Source organism: Barbatula barbatula, assembly GCF_947034865.1.
Source record: "Barbatula barbatula genome assembly, chromosome: 10".
Lineage (NCBI taxonomy): Eukaryota > Metazoa > Chordata > Actinopteri > Cypriniformes > Nemacheilidae > Barbatula > Barbatula barbatula.
The window spans coordinates 14431757-14445236 of record NC_136773.1 but is presented as its reverse complement, the minus strand read 5'-3'; the positions used below and the strand labels follow the sequence as shown (position 1 = coordinate 14445236).

At 40.3% G+C, this 13480-nt stretch overlaps 1 protein-coding gene across 1 annotated transcript in view; it reads left to right on the top strand.

The window, feature by feature from the left end:
- Positions 1-13480, top strand: part of luzp2 (leucine zipper protein 2) — a 105185-nt gene that overhangs the window by 45366 nt on the left and 46339 nt on the right. Inside the window, exon 2 of the mRNA XM_079466597.1 lies at positions 12565-12676. Within this exon, the coding sequence (XP_079322723.1) occupies positions 12565-12676 (112 nt within the window). The remainder of the gene's footprint in view (positions 1-12564; positions 12677-13480) is intronic.

Sequence of the window (13480 nt, the reverse complement as noted above, 5' to 3'; positions counted from 1 at the left end):
CTTTTATCCAAAGCAACTTGCATTCACGTTATACATTTAATCAGTTCATGCATTGCCTGGAAATCAAACACATGATCTTGTTGTTTGAGTATTAAGGTAAATCAGTAGTAAAATGTAGATTTTAATTTGTGAACATGTAAAGTAAGTATTTGTACCTTTACACTAAAATATACACTCACAGCCCCAATGTGAAAATATTTATAAAAAACGAAAGTTGAATGTTGAGACAAAACTCACAAATATGTCTTCCGAATTTGAAGTTGCAGAAAAATTGTCACAAATGTGTAAACTGGCATTTACAAAATACGTTGGCAGATACAAATGCATAGCACATATTTACACATTTTCCTAGATTCAGATCTGAATTGCAACCACAAATAGGCATCTACAACCTCTCAAATCTGTCACTGCTGTTTCAAATCTTCCCGCCTTGACTTTTGCTACTACTTTCGCTATATACCCCTTGCGGAACTAACTTGTGTACTTGAAAGCAGAAGTAGCCACACCGCCCCCTAATGGCAGGAAAATCACAATAAAAGGATCAAGCCTATAACAGTTTACATTTTTTTTTAAATAATACTGTTTTCAACTTATGTGAAACCATCACACTTATGTACACAATCATGTATAACTATTCTTATGTACACTATCATGTATAACGTACTCGGTTACTAACGTAACCTTGGTTCCCTGAGATACGGAAACGAGTACTGCGTAGCAGGACGCTATGGGGGAAAACTCATTTTTCTCCGATGACTGAAGCAATTCAATAGCGCAGTGAAACTGCACGGTGATTGGTTGGAAAAAAGTAAAACTTTAAACCAATCGTAGCGGAGCTGCCGGACCAATGGCGATGGCACCCGCCAGAATGGGCAGGGCTTATGGCTATTTAAGCAGACGCATCGCCGTAGAGTCCTCAGGTTACTTCGACTGAAGCGACGACAATGCAGCTCGTAGCACGGCAGGAACGCAGTACTCGTTCCCATATCTCAGGAAACCGAGGTTACGTTAGTAACCTAGTACGTTCCCTATCGATACTTCACTCGTACTGCGTAGCAGGACGCTATGGGGAACCAGTATAATCATGCCGTGCTACAGATGGAACGAAAACACAGATAGTCTCGGAGCCTTGGCTCGGAGACGAGGTAGAACAGGGAATCCCTGAGAAGGCGGAGGAGGCCAAGCTAGTAGGTGGCCTAGTCCGGAAACGAATGATGAGGTCGTTTTTGCCCACTCCTTTTCCTACGATGAATTAGAATGTGGAAGCATGCGTCTTCCAGGTCCAGAGAGAAGAACCAGTCCTCTGGGCGTATTTGCGAGAGGATCTGCTTCATCGTGATTCAGATGTCTGAGATCGAGAACGGGGCGGAGGCCGCCTTCCTTCTTTGGTACGAGGAAGTATCGGCTGTAGAAGCCTGACTCGATTTGGTCTGGAGAAACCATTTCTATGGCTCCTTTGTCCAGTAAGTTCCTCAACTTTGTGCGCAGAACATGTGAATTTGAGTTCTGTACTCGGGTGGGGATGACCACGCGGAAGCGCGAGGGTCGACGAGCAAACTGGAGTGAATATCCTCGTGATATTTATCCAGAACCCAATGTGACACACCGGGGATGGCTCGCCAGGCCTTGGCCCGGGTGGCAAGGGGTTGGGTGCAATGGGGAGGTACGCCGCCTTTTGGGGGCTTGGCTCCCAAGGACAATGGAAGAGGAAGATTGCTCTTTTTTTGACAATGTTTGTTTTATTAAACATCTTGCAGTATGTTGTGTGGGCATTGGAACAGGCCCCGCACTTACAACCTTGCACATTATCAATATTTAGCTGGCACCCGGAACTGAACGGGGTGACTGGGCAGACATAAGAGCGGTCTTTGAAGGAGGGCCAGTTGGAGCGGGCCCTGTAGCCTTCCTCTTCCTTGCATCGGTCTCAGGAGGGGGCCTGAGGCGCAGGGTTCAGCGTGATCTTAGGCCGGGGACCCTGCCGTGGAGGATGCGGGTAGCGCCGTCCCGATCGGGAGCTTTGACGGCCGTCAGCTCCCGGAGCCTTCTTAGCAGCAGGGGTTCTTACCGGCTGTTGCGTCGAAGCTGTCTTGGGGTGGGTCGCCTTTTTCCTCTGCGCTGTCCACGGAGGTGAGAGCGGAGGAGGAAGAAGGTCGAAGACGGGCCGAGTAGGGGCAAAAACCATTCGTCCAGGCAGCTGCGAGCGGGTTACTCTGGGGGAGACCACTCTAAACCCAGCTCGTTGACTGCCTTTGTGAGGACCCGGAAGAGCTCGGGGTCCGCACTTGGCCCGTGTCCGCTGGGTTCCGGAGACTGAGAGGGGGCGAATCATGTACTGAGCCCGCTAATTCCTCCCCGTCCGAAGCCGCTAACGACATGGCGTCGTCATCCTCGAGTTCGTTTCCACCGAACGAGATCATGTCACTGGCGGCCGCCAGTGGAAGCTGATCTGTTTGGGTGAAGCAAACCGGGGAAAGCTCTCTCTCTGGAGAAGGCGAGGCACGCCGAGCGGGCGTGAGCTCGCGCTTCACAGAGCGCTTAGTTCCTCTACCCCGCTGCTTCATTTGCATAGTGGCCTGTGCGGGCAGAGGCGGGGGGGATCGAGGGGTGGAGTCACTCTCTGAAAAGAAAGTTATCCGCGAGCGCAGAGAGGAGAGACTCATACTCTCGCAGTGAGAGCATTCCGCCTCTTTGAGTGCGTTCTCAGCGTGGGAGAGACCCAAGCATGAGACGCACTCGTCGTGCCCGTCAGCGGCGTGCAGGAAGACCCCACACGAGTGACTGGGACGACGCGGCATTTGTAGCGCAGTGAAAACACAGCAGAAATTTGCTCTTTATCCGTCGCCGGATAGCGGCAGGGAAAATACCGTGCTGAGTAGCGAAACCGCTCGCTAGCGAAGCCGCCAACAGAATCCGCCGGAAGCGAAGCCGCTGAAGCGAAACAGCTGAGCAGGAGGTCGAATCCGCTGCAGGTGCTCTCTCGACGGCGAAGCAGTCAGTCTCGGGAAGCGAAGATCAAGTCTTCGTTGAAGGAGAAGAGATCTGAGGACTCTACGGCGATGCGTCTGCTTATATAGCCATAAGCCCCGCCCCTTCTGGTGGGTGCCATCTTCATTGGTCCGGCAGCTCCGCTACGATTGGTTTAAAGTTTTACTTTTTTTCCAACCAATCACCGTGCAGTTTTCACTGCGCTATTGAATTGCGGAGGAGTTTTCCTCCATAGCGTCCTGCTACGCAGTACGAGTGAAGTATCGATAGGGAACTATTCTTATGTACACTATCATGTATAACTATTCTGTGAATTATACTAACTTGTATAGATAACATTCCTTAACCTATTTTAATAACATCTCTATATACTATGGATATTATGTGGTTTGTTTTTAAATATAATGCCAGGCTGACTACAATGCCACCATAAGCAGTATCGGGGTTGTGGGTTTAACATGAAGATTTTTTTTCTAATGTAATGTTTGGATCTTTTACAGATTAGCTTAAAAATATGAAATCAATATTAAGTGTACAATTATTTACTCATGTGATAAAGATGCAGGATAATGCATCCAGTCGGTTGTTATCGCAGAATAAACCATTCCAGTGTGATACAAGAAATGATTGTAATAATGCAGATATGGAAGCCAAACTTGCTTCAGCTAAATTAGATTTTGAATAAGGTTGCTAATTTATACATCTCCCTTATCAGATTCAAGATCTATATTGTCATATAAACCTGAAATTATGTTTTCCAGATGGGTTACAAAAACAATTTAATAATATATAATAAAGGACAAACTAAGAACAAATATATACTACAGTAAATGAGAATAAAATAGAAAAGTAATTTTTTTGTAAAAAAGTGGCCGCAAGTAGTATTTTAATAAAGGAAAATGTATTTATGGTTTATAGTTTCACTGTTTCACCGTAAATTAATCATTAAAAAAACTCCTCTGAGCTTTCAAGTGCACAAGCTAGTTTTGCAACAGGTTTATAGCGAAAGTAGTTGCAAAAGTCAAGGTGTCAAGATTTGAAATGGCAGTGACAGATTTAAGAGGTTGTAGATGCCTATTTGTGGTTACAATTCAAATCTAAATCTAGGAAAACGTGTTAATATGTGCTATGCATTTGTATCTGCCAATGTATTTTGTAAATGCAAGTTTACAAATTTGTTAAAATGTTTCTGCAACTACAGATTTGTGAGTTTTGTCCAATAGTTGTTCAAATCTCAACATTCAACTTCAGTTTTTTTTACAAGTTTTCACATTTGGGCTGTGAGTGTACATTTTAGTGTACAGGTACAAATATCTACTTCACGTGTTCACAAATGAAAGTCGACATGCTCTCAAGTTTTGCTACTGATTTATTTTCATATTTGAGCTACAGAAAAAGTTATCAAATTAAGAGGAGGAAAATCTTTATTGCTTTAAATGTTTGACAATGCTTGACAAATCCAAATGTATCTAATTTGCAAAAAAGTCCCTGCTAGCAGACCCTGTTTCACTTTGTCTGCTAAATGACACAAGTTCAGATTTTAATTTGTTGATCATTCTCCTTTTTCGGTAAGAACCGCTCACATTTCTGATCATTCAGGTCAGTCCTGCAGCTTGTTTTGAAATCCGCGTCTGATCATTAAATACCGTGTCCTCTTCTTTAATGCCATGAAACGGCACAAAAGAAAATCAAATTAGATTTCCACGAAGGACCGTTCTGCTGGGGCAGCACTCAGTAAACGCTTCGCTGAAGAGGTGTCTCCACACGCGTCCCGGTCTGTTTGAAAATTGCCTTTGGAGTGTAGAGGCCCTGAACCATCCCACAGCAACACTTTACCCTTCCCTACACAGCTAAACCTGAAAGGTCATTCCTTTGTCTTCACAGGGTCTGTCAGATTGCTGTCTTTTCTCGTGTGTAAGAGCGTTGTAATGCTCTGAGTCAGTCAATACAGGTATCTGTGGTAATGGAAAGGGATTGATTTTTAATGTTGCTCTGCCCTTTGGAATGAAATGGAGACTCCTCTCACCATATCGGTAATCCATGCAACATGATTAAAATGCAAGCACATCGGTTAACTGAATTTACCAATGCCGGTGGATACTAGTCTAACTGGTTTGCACAAGAAAAAGTAGACATGTGGAATGTCATTATAGAGCTATAGTTAAAATAAATGAACATCTACTGACTGTGGATATTGATAGTCAGAGACATTTTCAAGTCAAATGTTGTACAGTATGATTTGTGTACCTCCTGTGACTTTTTCTTTTATAGTGTTAGTGGGGTAATCCGTCATGTTTGGTCAGTGGCACATTGAGCTGTGATTTGTGGGAAGAAATCGCAGCGTTGCATGCTGAACCGCTCTTGGCTCTATATGCCGTTGGACGATTTCCAAGCATCACTCATTGCTTTTTTTTGATTGATCACTATTACTAACAACTTTGATTTGTGAAACTTCCATTCTGGTACTTTTTCATACTTTACGGAGCTGTTTCAAAGCATCGGATTACGGAAAGCTTGTATTTACACCCACATAATATGTTTAAAGCTAATTGTGATCCTGATAAGAAGATTATTTGGAATCGGTTCATACACACAAACACAAAAAACAGCATGGGTGAACAGAAAGAGTCAGATTAAATGTAATTACCCCTCTTACAGAAATGTATACACTGCTGCTAAGCAAGATTACTGATAGCATAAAAAATGGTGAAGCGTAGCGTAAACCATCTTGGTGTGTACCAAAATAAAATAGCTTGAACATACATACTACTTAACAAAACAGGCCTAAGCGAACTATACAGTAAGATCTATAATCTTATGATGTATAATACTTGAACAAAGCTACAGTATATGTAAGCTTTCTTTTTCATCTCTCTTGCAGTTTTGAAATCTCTCTACTTTGCTCATGGGTCCAAAGAGTGTAGCCGTTTATATGAGCCGTTGAACGTCATGTGACTATTGACCGTGGAGCGACAGGAAAATGACATCATGACAACCCTGATTGGCTGATGACACCATGACAATGCACACAGCCTCAAGAGTGACTATTATAAACTATGAAAAGCAGACTGAATATTAAAAAAACATACCAGACAATGTCAAATACAGTCTTACATTCAAGGGCAAAATTTATCAGCAATTGCATTAGAACACATGAGTGCTGTCTTGTTTTCTACCTCTATTAAGCAGCGTGCAGAGTGGGACAAAATATATTCCAGGTATTCAATTGGCCTGGAAAATGCTCCAGATCCTGTGACAACACAACTCAAGCTGTAATGCAGGGCTGCTCTGGACACCTCCAGCTGGGCATTATTAAACATCTTAACATCTAAAAGAAGAGAGAGCTGTTGGAGAGAATCATCACATAACTAGATGTGGAAATGTGTTGAAACATCTATGTCAACTGATCCCATAACTCCCTAAAAATACCTTAGTTTATTTAAATAAGATTTATTAGGACATGGAAGCTTTGGTTGGTCCATATTAACAGTACTTACATCTGTATGCCTAAATGAAATGCTCAATAATTCATTAAGGATTACTTTTCAATTACAAGATAAAGATTGGAGCAATTTCTAAATAAGATACCCTTCGCAATCAGTTTGATTGACAGGCGATCTGACCAATCAAAACGCCAACATTATGTGCCTCCATCACTTATCGCTAAATGACGGAAATAAGCAGAGTTCACATCACAACTATACCAATACAGATACAAGACACGATATCGTTGGAATCATTAATATATAAATTACAGAAGGATGGTGCTTTAAGGTGGAATATAATACTTGATATATTTCTTGCATAGAATTACATGTATGAGCAAGCTGACAAAGATATGCTTTGTGTCCCTGTGATGTGATGCCTTCAGAGAGCTGCATTTTAAAGGAAAGACGTTTTTAGCAATAAAGTCGTAAAGCAACAGCTGTACTGTGTTTGTTGTATTTAACACAAATAAAGACGCTGATGGACTGTTTTTCTTTTCTGTACTGAACTAATATTCAAAAGTTTACTTTAATTTTCACAAAAAAAGATCTTGGCAGACCAAAACTCTGTCCGAAGTTACTCTCTCTCTCTCTCTCTCTCTCTCTCTCTAAAAATGTCATAACTGCAAATTTCTGAGTAAATATAAACACCTAATACACCACATTTAGCTTAGCTATAGGCCTACATCCATTTGTGTGACAGTAGCATCCTACTGCATCACGCAAGTTTGGAATTAAGTAACGTTATCGTCTGCTGGTGTGGACGCAATCATTGATATAATTATTGTCACAGTTATCTCAAATCCTGAATGTATCCCTCAAATGAATATCGCATACCTTTCTGTCTGAAATCGGCGTGACATTTTTCCAGAAATTCCTCACTGTTTCCCCAGGGAGTCCACACATTTACACTGGGAGCTCATGGCTGATAACGAATGTTTGTAGGACATAGCAAAACAGGAACGATGGGGCGCAGGGTTTTGCAAATGGTCAGTTATGAAGAATAAAAATGTAGTTTTAACTCAGAAATGCTTTACAATGGTGTGAAAACTGTGTATTGGCCATGTCTTGTACCCCTACATGCTGATGTTCATCACACATAGAATTGTAGATGGGCATTTCACTGCATCTAGACCATTTCACAGATCTCGTCTGCACACAGCAACATGAAAATATGAATTCGAAATTTCACGCCCTCTTCAAACTCGCTCTCATAGAAACAGATTATGAGTACAGAAGTATGGGGAAAAGATGACAAGTGCCCCAATTTTAGCTTTAGCTGAACAAATGATTTTGGGCATCCATGTATTTCAAAGCTGTCTGGAGTTTTGTCTCTTTCACCCATATTCTTTGCAGTGGAAAGACTAGACCTACTCCTGTCAAATTCATTTCACGTGTTTACTAAAAGTGAGCTCTTGTGAATTGGATCCTGAAGAGTTTTGTATTGTCAGCCCAGGGGGAAATGTAATTGCTCAGAGGTTACGGTTTCGTTGCTCGGGAGACTTAGTGGAGTTCTCAGTTTTTCATATTTCGTTTTCAACTTTGTCTTAGATGTTTCTCCTAAAAACCAAAGGATTAAATAAATATAGATTCAAATGAGACATATGTGGACATACAATAATGCAGACTAGTACTCACTAAGGATATACGGCTATAAAATTATGGTTAACTTCAGATATGTTTAGACATTTTAGATGAAAGTTAATGTTTGTAATTTCTGATTTTATATAGGAAAAATGTGAGCTATTATTTGTGATTTCGCATTCGGGACTACACCATTAACCCCGTCAATATAAACTAATTTAAACTGTATATAATATAAATCATTTGTATTCTTCTCTTCGTTTCTTATCTGTGTCATTGAATTCACTGTGGAAGAATCAGCTCTAGCTGTTGCATATTTATTGCATTATTACTCCTGGTTCTGTGGAAGGTTTTATTTTTTCAATGCCTTGACAATTCTTTGGAAAGAGCAGGTTTTTTGGTGGTTAGTTTTGGTTTCCATTATCATTCCATTTTCTTGTTCACAGTTATAATCTTTTGTAGCCAGACCTTGGACATTAACTCTGCGCTCATGTTTTACTCTACATGTTTTGTGTAAAATGCCGGACTCATATGCACTACAAAACCTGTGCTAACCCATAGAAGTTGGCAAAAGTTAGTCTATCATATAGCCATTTTGATTGAGAAAGTCTGTTCCAGTTTTGCATGCAATACGCATCAGATGTTTAATAAATGGACTGTGGGCAGTCTGTGTGGGTGCCGTCTGAGGCTGAGACTACAGTGGCCTTAACATTGGCACAGCTGACATTAACAGGCTGCCGACTCCTTACAAATACATCTATCCGACTCAAAGAACAAAAGAGCCTGAAGACTTGATCTGAATATTTAATCGAATGATATGGATACTGAAAACGATGACATTTCTGAACTCGAAGCTGCATCTCGTTTAATAGGAATAATGCTGTTTTTCTCAACAGTGCTTCATGCAGTGCTTCCCTTTTCATCCCCTTTCTCCTTCTTTTTGTTCTCATTTATTTTTTATGTAAAACTGACATTACAAAGAATCTCAATGCATGCAGAAAATATGTAGAGGATATTAAATCCCACATAGAAAAACAGTGTTAGCCGGCAGATGTTTGGCTGATATGCTCACAAGCTGTAGGGAGCATTCATCTTCACGCAGCTTTTAAACTTGAAATATCGTTGATGTCCTTCCGAATTCGCTCTTTTTCAGGAAATGAAGAAACAATGTACTTTTTAAATAATAAAATTCTCCATTGTCAAATTTGACAAGCTCTTTTTAATACGTTTTATGGTTAGATATTTGCAGACATGAAGGGTGACTAAAAATAATGACTAAAATCACGAAATGCCTAGATACAAGGTTCAGAAGGACAGCAGCAATATCAGAATAGAAAAAAATACATTAATCTCCCAAAGATTGTGGGATAGAGCTAGTGGTCAAATGGGGAAGTGATTATCTTTTATCTTTTAAATGTTTGTGCTTTAGACAAAATTAACAATAGAAAATAACACAAAAAAGATAATGCAATATAAATATCCAAACATTTTTTTTTTTATAGAAAATTACATTTATTAGTAAATGTAAGTAAAATGTCTCACATGTCCATACAGTAAACCAATATGCATTTTCTGACAACAAGCTGAGTTGTTTTCATCTCATGTAGGGACTACAATTTCCATTCCTTATGAGATTATATCATTCTGAAAGCACATAAAACGGCCCTGTAAAGCCATTAGCTCTACACAGAGAGCTCAGCCCAACAGTCTCTAATGGAAGATGAAGAGCGATTGGTCCTGGCGAGTTGGCTCAAGCCCAGTCTCTCCCCATCTGATCTGTACCTCTGCGTATATACATCCATACTGTGCTATAGCAGGAGCTTGTGAAACTCAGCACTTTCCACTTTAATGACCAGGGCTCAGCACTTCTTCATTACAGAGGAAGATCAGTTTCATATAATTCAAAGCCGACCACAGAAGCATACTGGGTGGGTATAGGGAGGTTCAGTCTAATGAGCTGGTGCGTACGTGTGGTTACTTCACTGCTTGTCATGTGCTGTTACTCAAATCTGCCTTCATCCCCAAACAATGGGTTTTTCGAAGAGCATCACCATTCATGTGTGCAGATAGTTTCTGTCAGATCTTTACATCTGACCATCTTTTCCTTGAGTTGGGTGGCGGTTTATCATCATCCATCACATGCGTTGTCTCTAATCACGATTATGTGATAGCTGGCATCGAGAAGCCAAAGAGAGCAGCATGCGATTACAAGGCTGTTTGTCTGACAGCCTGATTCTCATTAGAACGCTTTTTTTGTGGTCTCCCCCTGCCAAAACAGCTGTGTCAAAAGAGGTCACAGCATAATTATCAACCCGTAACAGTAATGACCAATTTATTCCCCATCCCCTCGTGCACGGGGAGCGGACGGAGGGGGTGTTCGACGACGAGCCCGACTCGATTTATTGACCTCTCAAAGGTCTGACCTGTAAGAGCCCGACTCCATTGGATAATGAATAAGCATGATTTTCTTTCCAACGCCGTCTTGTCTTTTACAGCGCAAACCCTTCATCAGTTTCACAGACATCACACGTTGGGAGTTTTACAGGCAGGATGCAGTCCGTCATGATTTATTTATTTTGCAGGTGTTGCCCTCATATCATGGTGGGTATGTATGACTGTGCTTTGGTTGTTGATGCGTTCTCTGACATAGAAAACAGGTTTGTCGGAGTGCAGCTCAGAATATGCCGGCAAAGCCCTTTGTTGAAACTATTTGACTTAACTTTGCGTAACTTATTTATGATTTGTATTCGGGACGATGACAAAGAGAAAATCAATTGTATTTATTTATCTTTTATGCACCGTGTTTAGCTGTGTCTTCTTTCAGGTTGGCAAAGTGTCGGTTTTTCAACGTGTTCCAAAAGTACGTTACAAATATTTTGTGTATTTGTATGTTGTCTATTTTGAGTGAGACATCCGGTGTTTTGAAATGGTGCACGTAGCGTCCGTGTGAAATAAGTACAGATATAAATTATTTTATAAAATATAAGTATAGCACACCTGGTGATGTCATGGTTGTGAGATTTTGGTTGACGTTTGATTGTCATACAAAAAACTGCGATTTACAATGCATTTACAGTTTTGTTCATATGAAAGTATGTGTAGATACAGCTTAAAGGGATAGTTAACCCAAAAATGAAAATCCTGTCTTGAATTACTCACCCTCTAGTTGTTCCAAAACCTGTATACATTTCATTGCTCGGTTAAACACAAAGAAAGATATTCGGTAGAATGTCAGTGACTGACAGTTCTGAGGCACCATTGACTAACATAGTAGCAAAGATTTTAATGGTTGTCAAAGGTGCCCCAGAACTGTTTGCGTTCCTTAATTCCTCAAAATATCTACTTTTGTGTTCAACAGAACAAAAAAATACAGTGAGGAAAATAATTATTTGATTCCCTGCTGATTTTGTAAGATTGGTTATGTGCCTATGTGGACCACAAATTAGTCCTGTCACTAAAATCATAAAGGTTGTGTGAAGTTTGACAATGAACATCAAAATGATTCAGAAAAGGCTTTGGAGAAACCGCTGTGAGACAAAAAAGGACTCGTGTTTTTGCAGGGAGAGAAATGCTGACTATGACCCCAAGAACACCATCCCTACAGAAAAGCACAGTGTTGAAAACATTATGCTTTAGGGCTTTTTCTCTGCTCAGGTACAGGGTGACTTCACAGTCACCGCATTAAGGGTCTGAAGGACGGGCCCATGTACCGTAAAATCTTGGACGAGAACCTCCTCCTCTTAACTAGATCACTGAAGATGGGTCGTGGATGTGCCTTTAACATGACAAAGACCCAAAACATATTGCCAAGACAACCAAAGAGTGGCTTAAGGAGAAGCACATTAAATGCCCTAGCCAGTCTCTAGACCCTAGTCCTGTAGAAAATCTGTGAAGGAGGCTAAAACTCCAATCTGCAGAGCGACAGCCAAGAAACCTTAAAGGTTTACAGAGGAGTGGACTAAAATGTATCCCGACACATGTGCAAACCTGGTGACCAACAATCAGAAATGTCTGACCCCACAAAGTTTTCTCCAGTAAGGATCCAAAACGTATTTCACTGACTGAAATGCAAATCAATTTATAGCGTCTATATAGCATTTTCCCCTGATTTTTTAATATTTTGGATCTATAAGACCCTTATAGAGAAATACTCTATAAGATCCTATAAGAAATCTTGCATCTTCTAAATCATACATTAAGAGATAAACCATACATTACATGGCATTTCTTTGTTGACAGAATGTTAAACTGTATGTGTGAGTGAAATTTAATGTGGATAAAAGCAATTTTTTGCCAAAGACCTAAGCGTAACAACAGAGAATCTCAGAAAGAACATTGAATCACACGTTCGGTTAGGAGTTTCCATTTTATGACACCCTGAATGTGTGAGTTTTGCCAAACATCCAATAATTCATCATCTATTCACAATGGCTTCAAGTGGAGAATGATTTTCCCAGGCATGCAATAGAGTTAAAGAAGTAATCGTCCTGTTTCGTTTCTCTTCCTTCAGCTATGAGGGGCTGGAAAAGAAGCTGAGGGCGGTTTTCACGGAGAGGACAGGAATTTTACGTCAACTTTCAAAAACATCAAAGGAGCTGGACAGCATAAAGGGTAACCTGCAGGTAAGACTCCCTCTGTAATATTTGTGTTGACTCCCAACGTTATAAATGCGTGATTTATGTTGCTAAAATGTGACTAATCCACAGGGCATCTTTGTTACATGATTTAATGCCTGCAGATGTAGGAGGCATTCAAGTGAGGGAGGTGTCTCAAATCCAATTTCCAAACATTTTGTAGGCACTCTTAGCTTCTGCGCTAGCTGTAATGCTGTTTCTGACATCTATTTTGCTCTGAATTAAGTCTACTGTTACCCTGTGTTGAGTTGCAATTTTTATTTTATTGATTTCTACTCTTAATGATTCAGATGTAAGTGCTTCTTGTACTTTAAATGAGTATTGAACTTATGTTAGACTTTTGTGCGCTTGTGAATATTTTAGTCTGACTTTGAACAAAACTCGGACAAAATAATTTTTTTATTTTACATCACATGTAATGAAAAACAAACTCAGGGATCAGACAAATGAACTATTCTTGAAATATATTATTCAATTTGAGATGATCTTAGCAACGTTAGACACAAGGTTTTTATATTTTAACTAACGCTTCTCGCAGAACTAAAACAATCTAAGAAGTGCATTGCAAAATAAAAAAGTTAAAAACAAGCAAAATATAACATCTCTGCATTAATTATTCTCTGTGACTATAAATAAATTGTTCAAGAACGGATACTACAATTCAGATACTGTAACGCTGAATGTATTTATATATGTCAAACAGAAATATAAAGTACCTGACTCATTAGCTCTTAAAACACACAATAGCATCATTTGTTGAAAGCACTATCAAACATTTCCAAGTACAGAAGA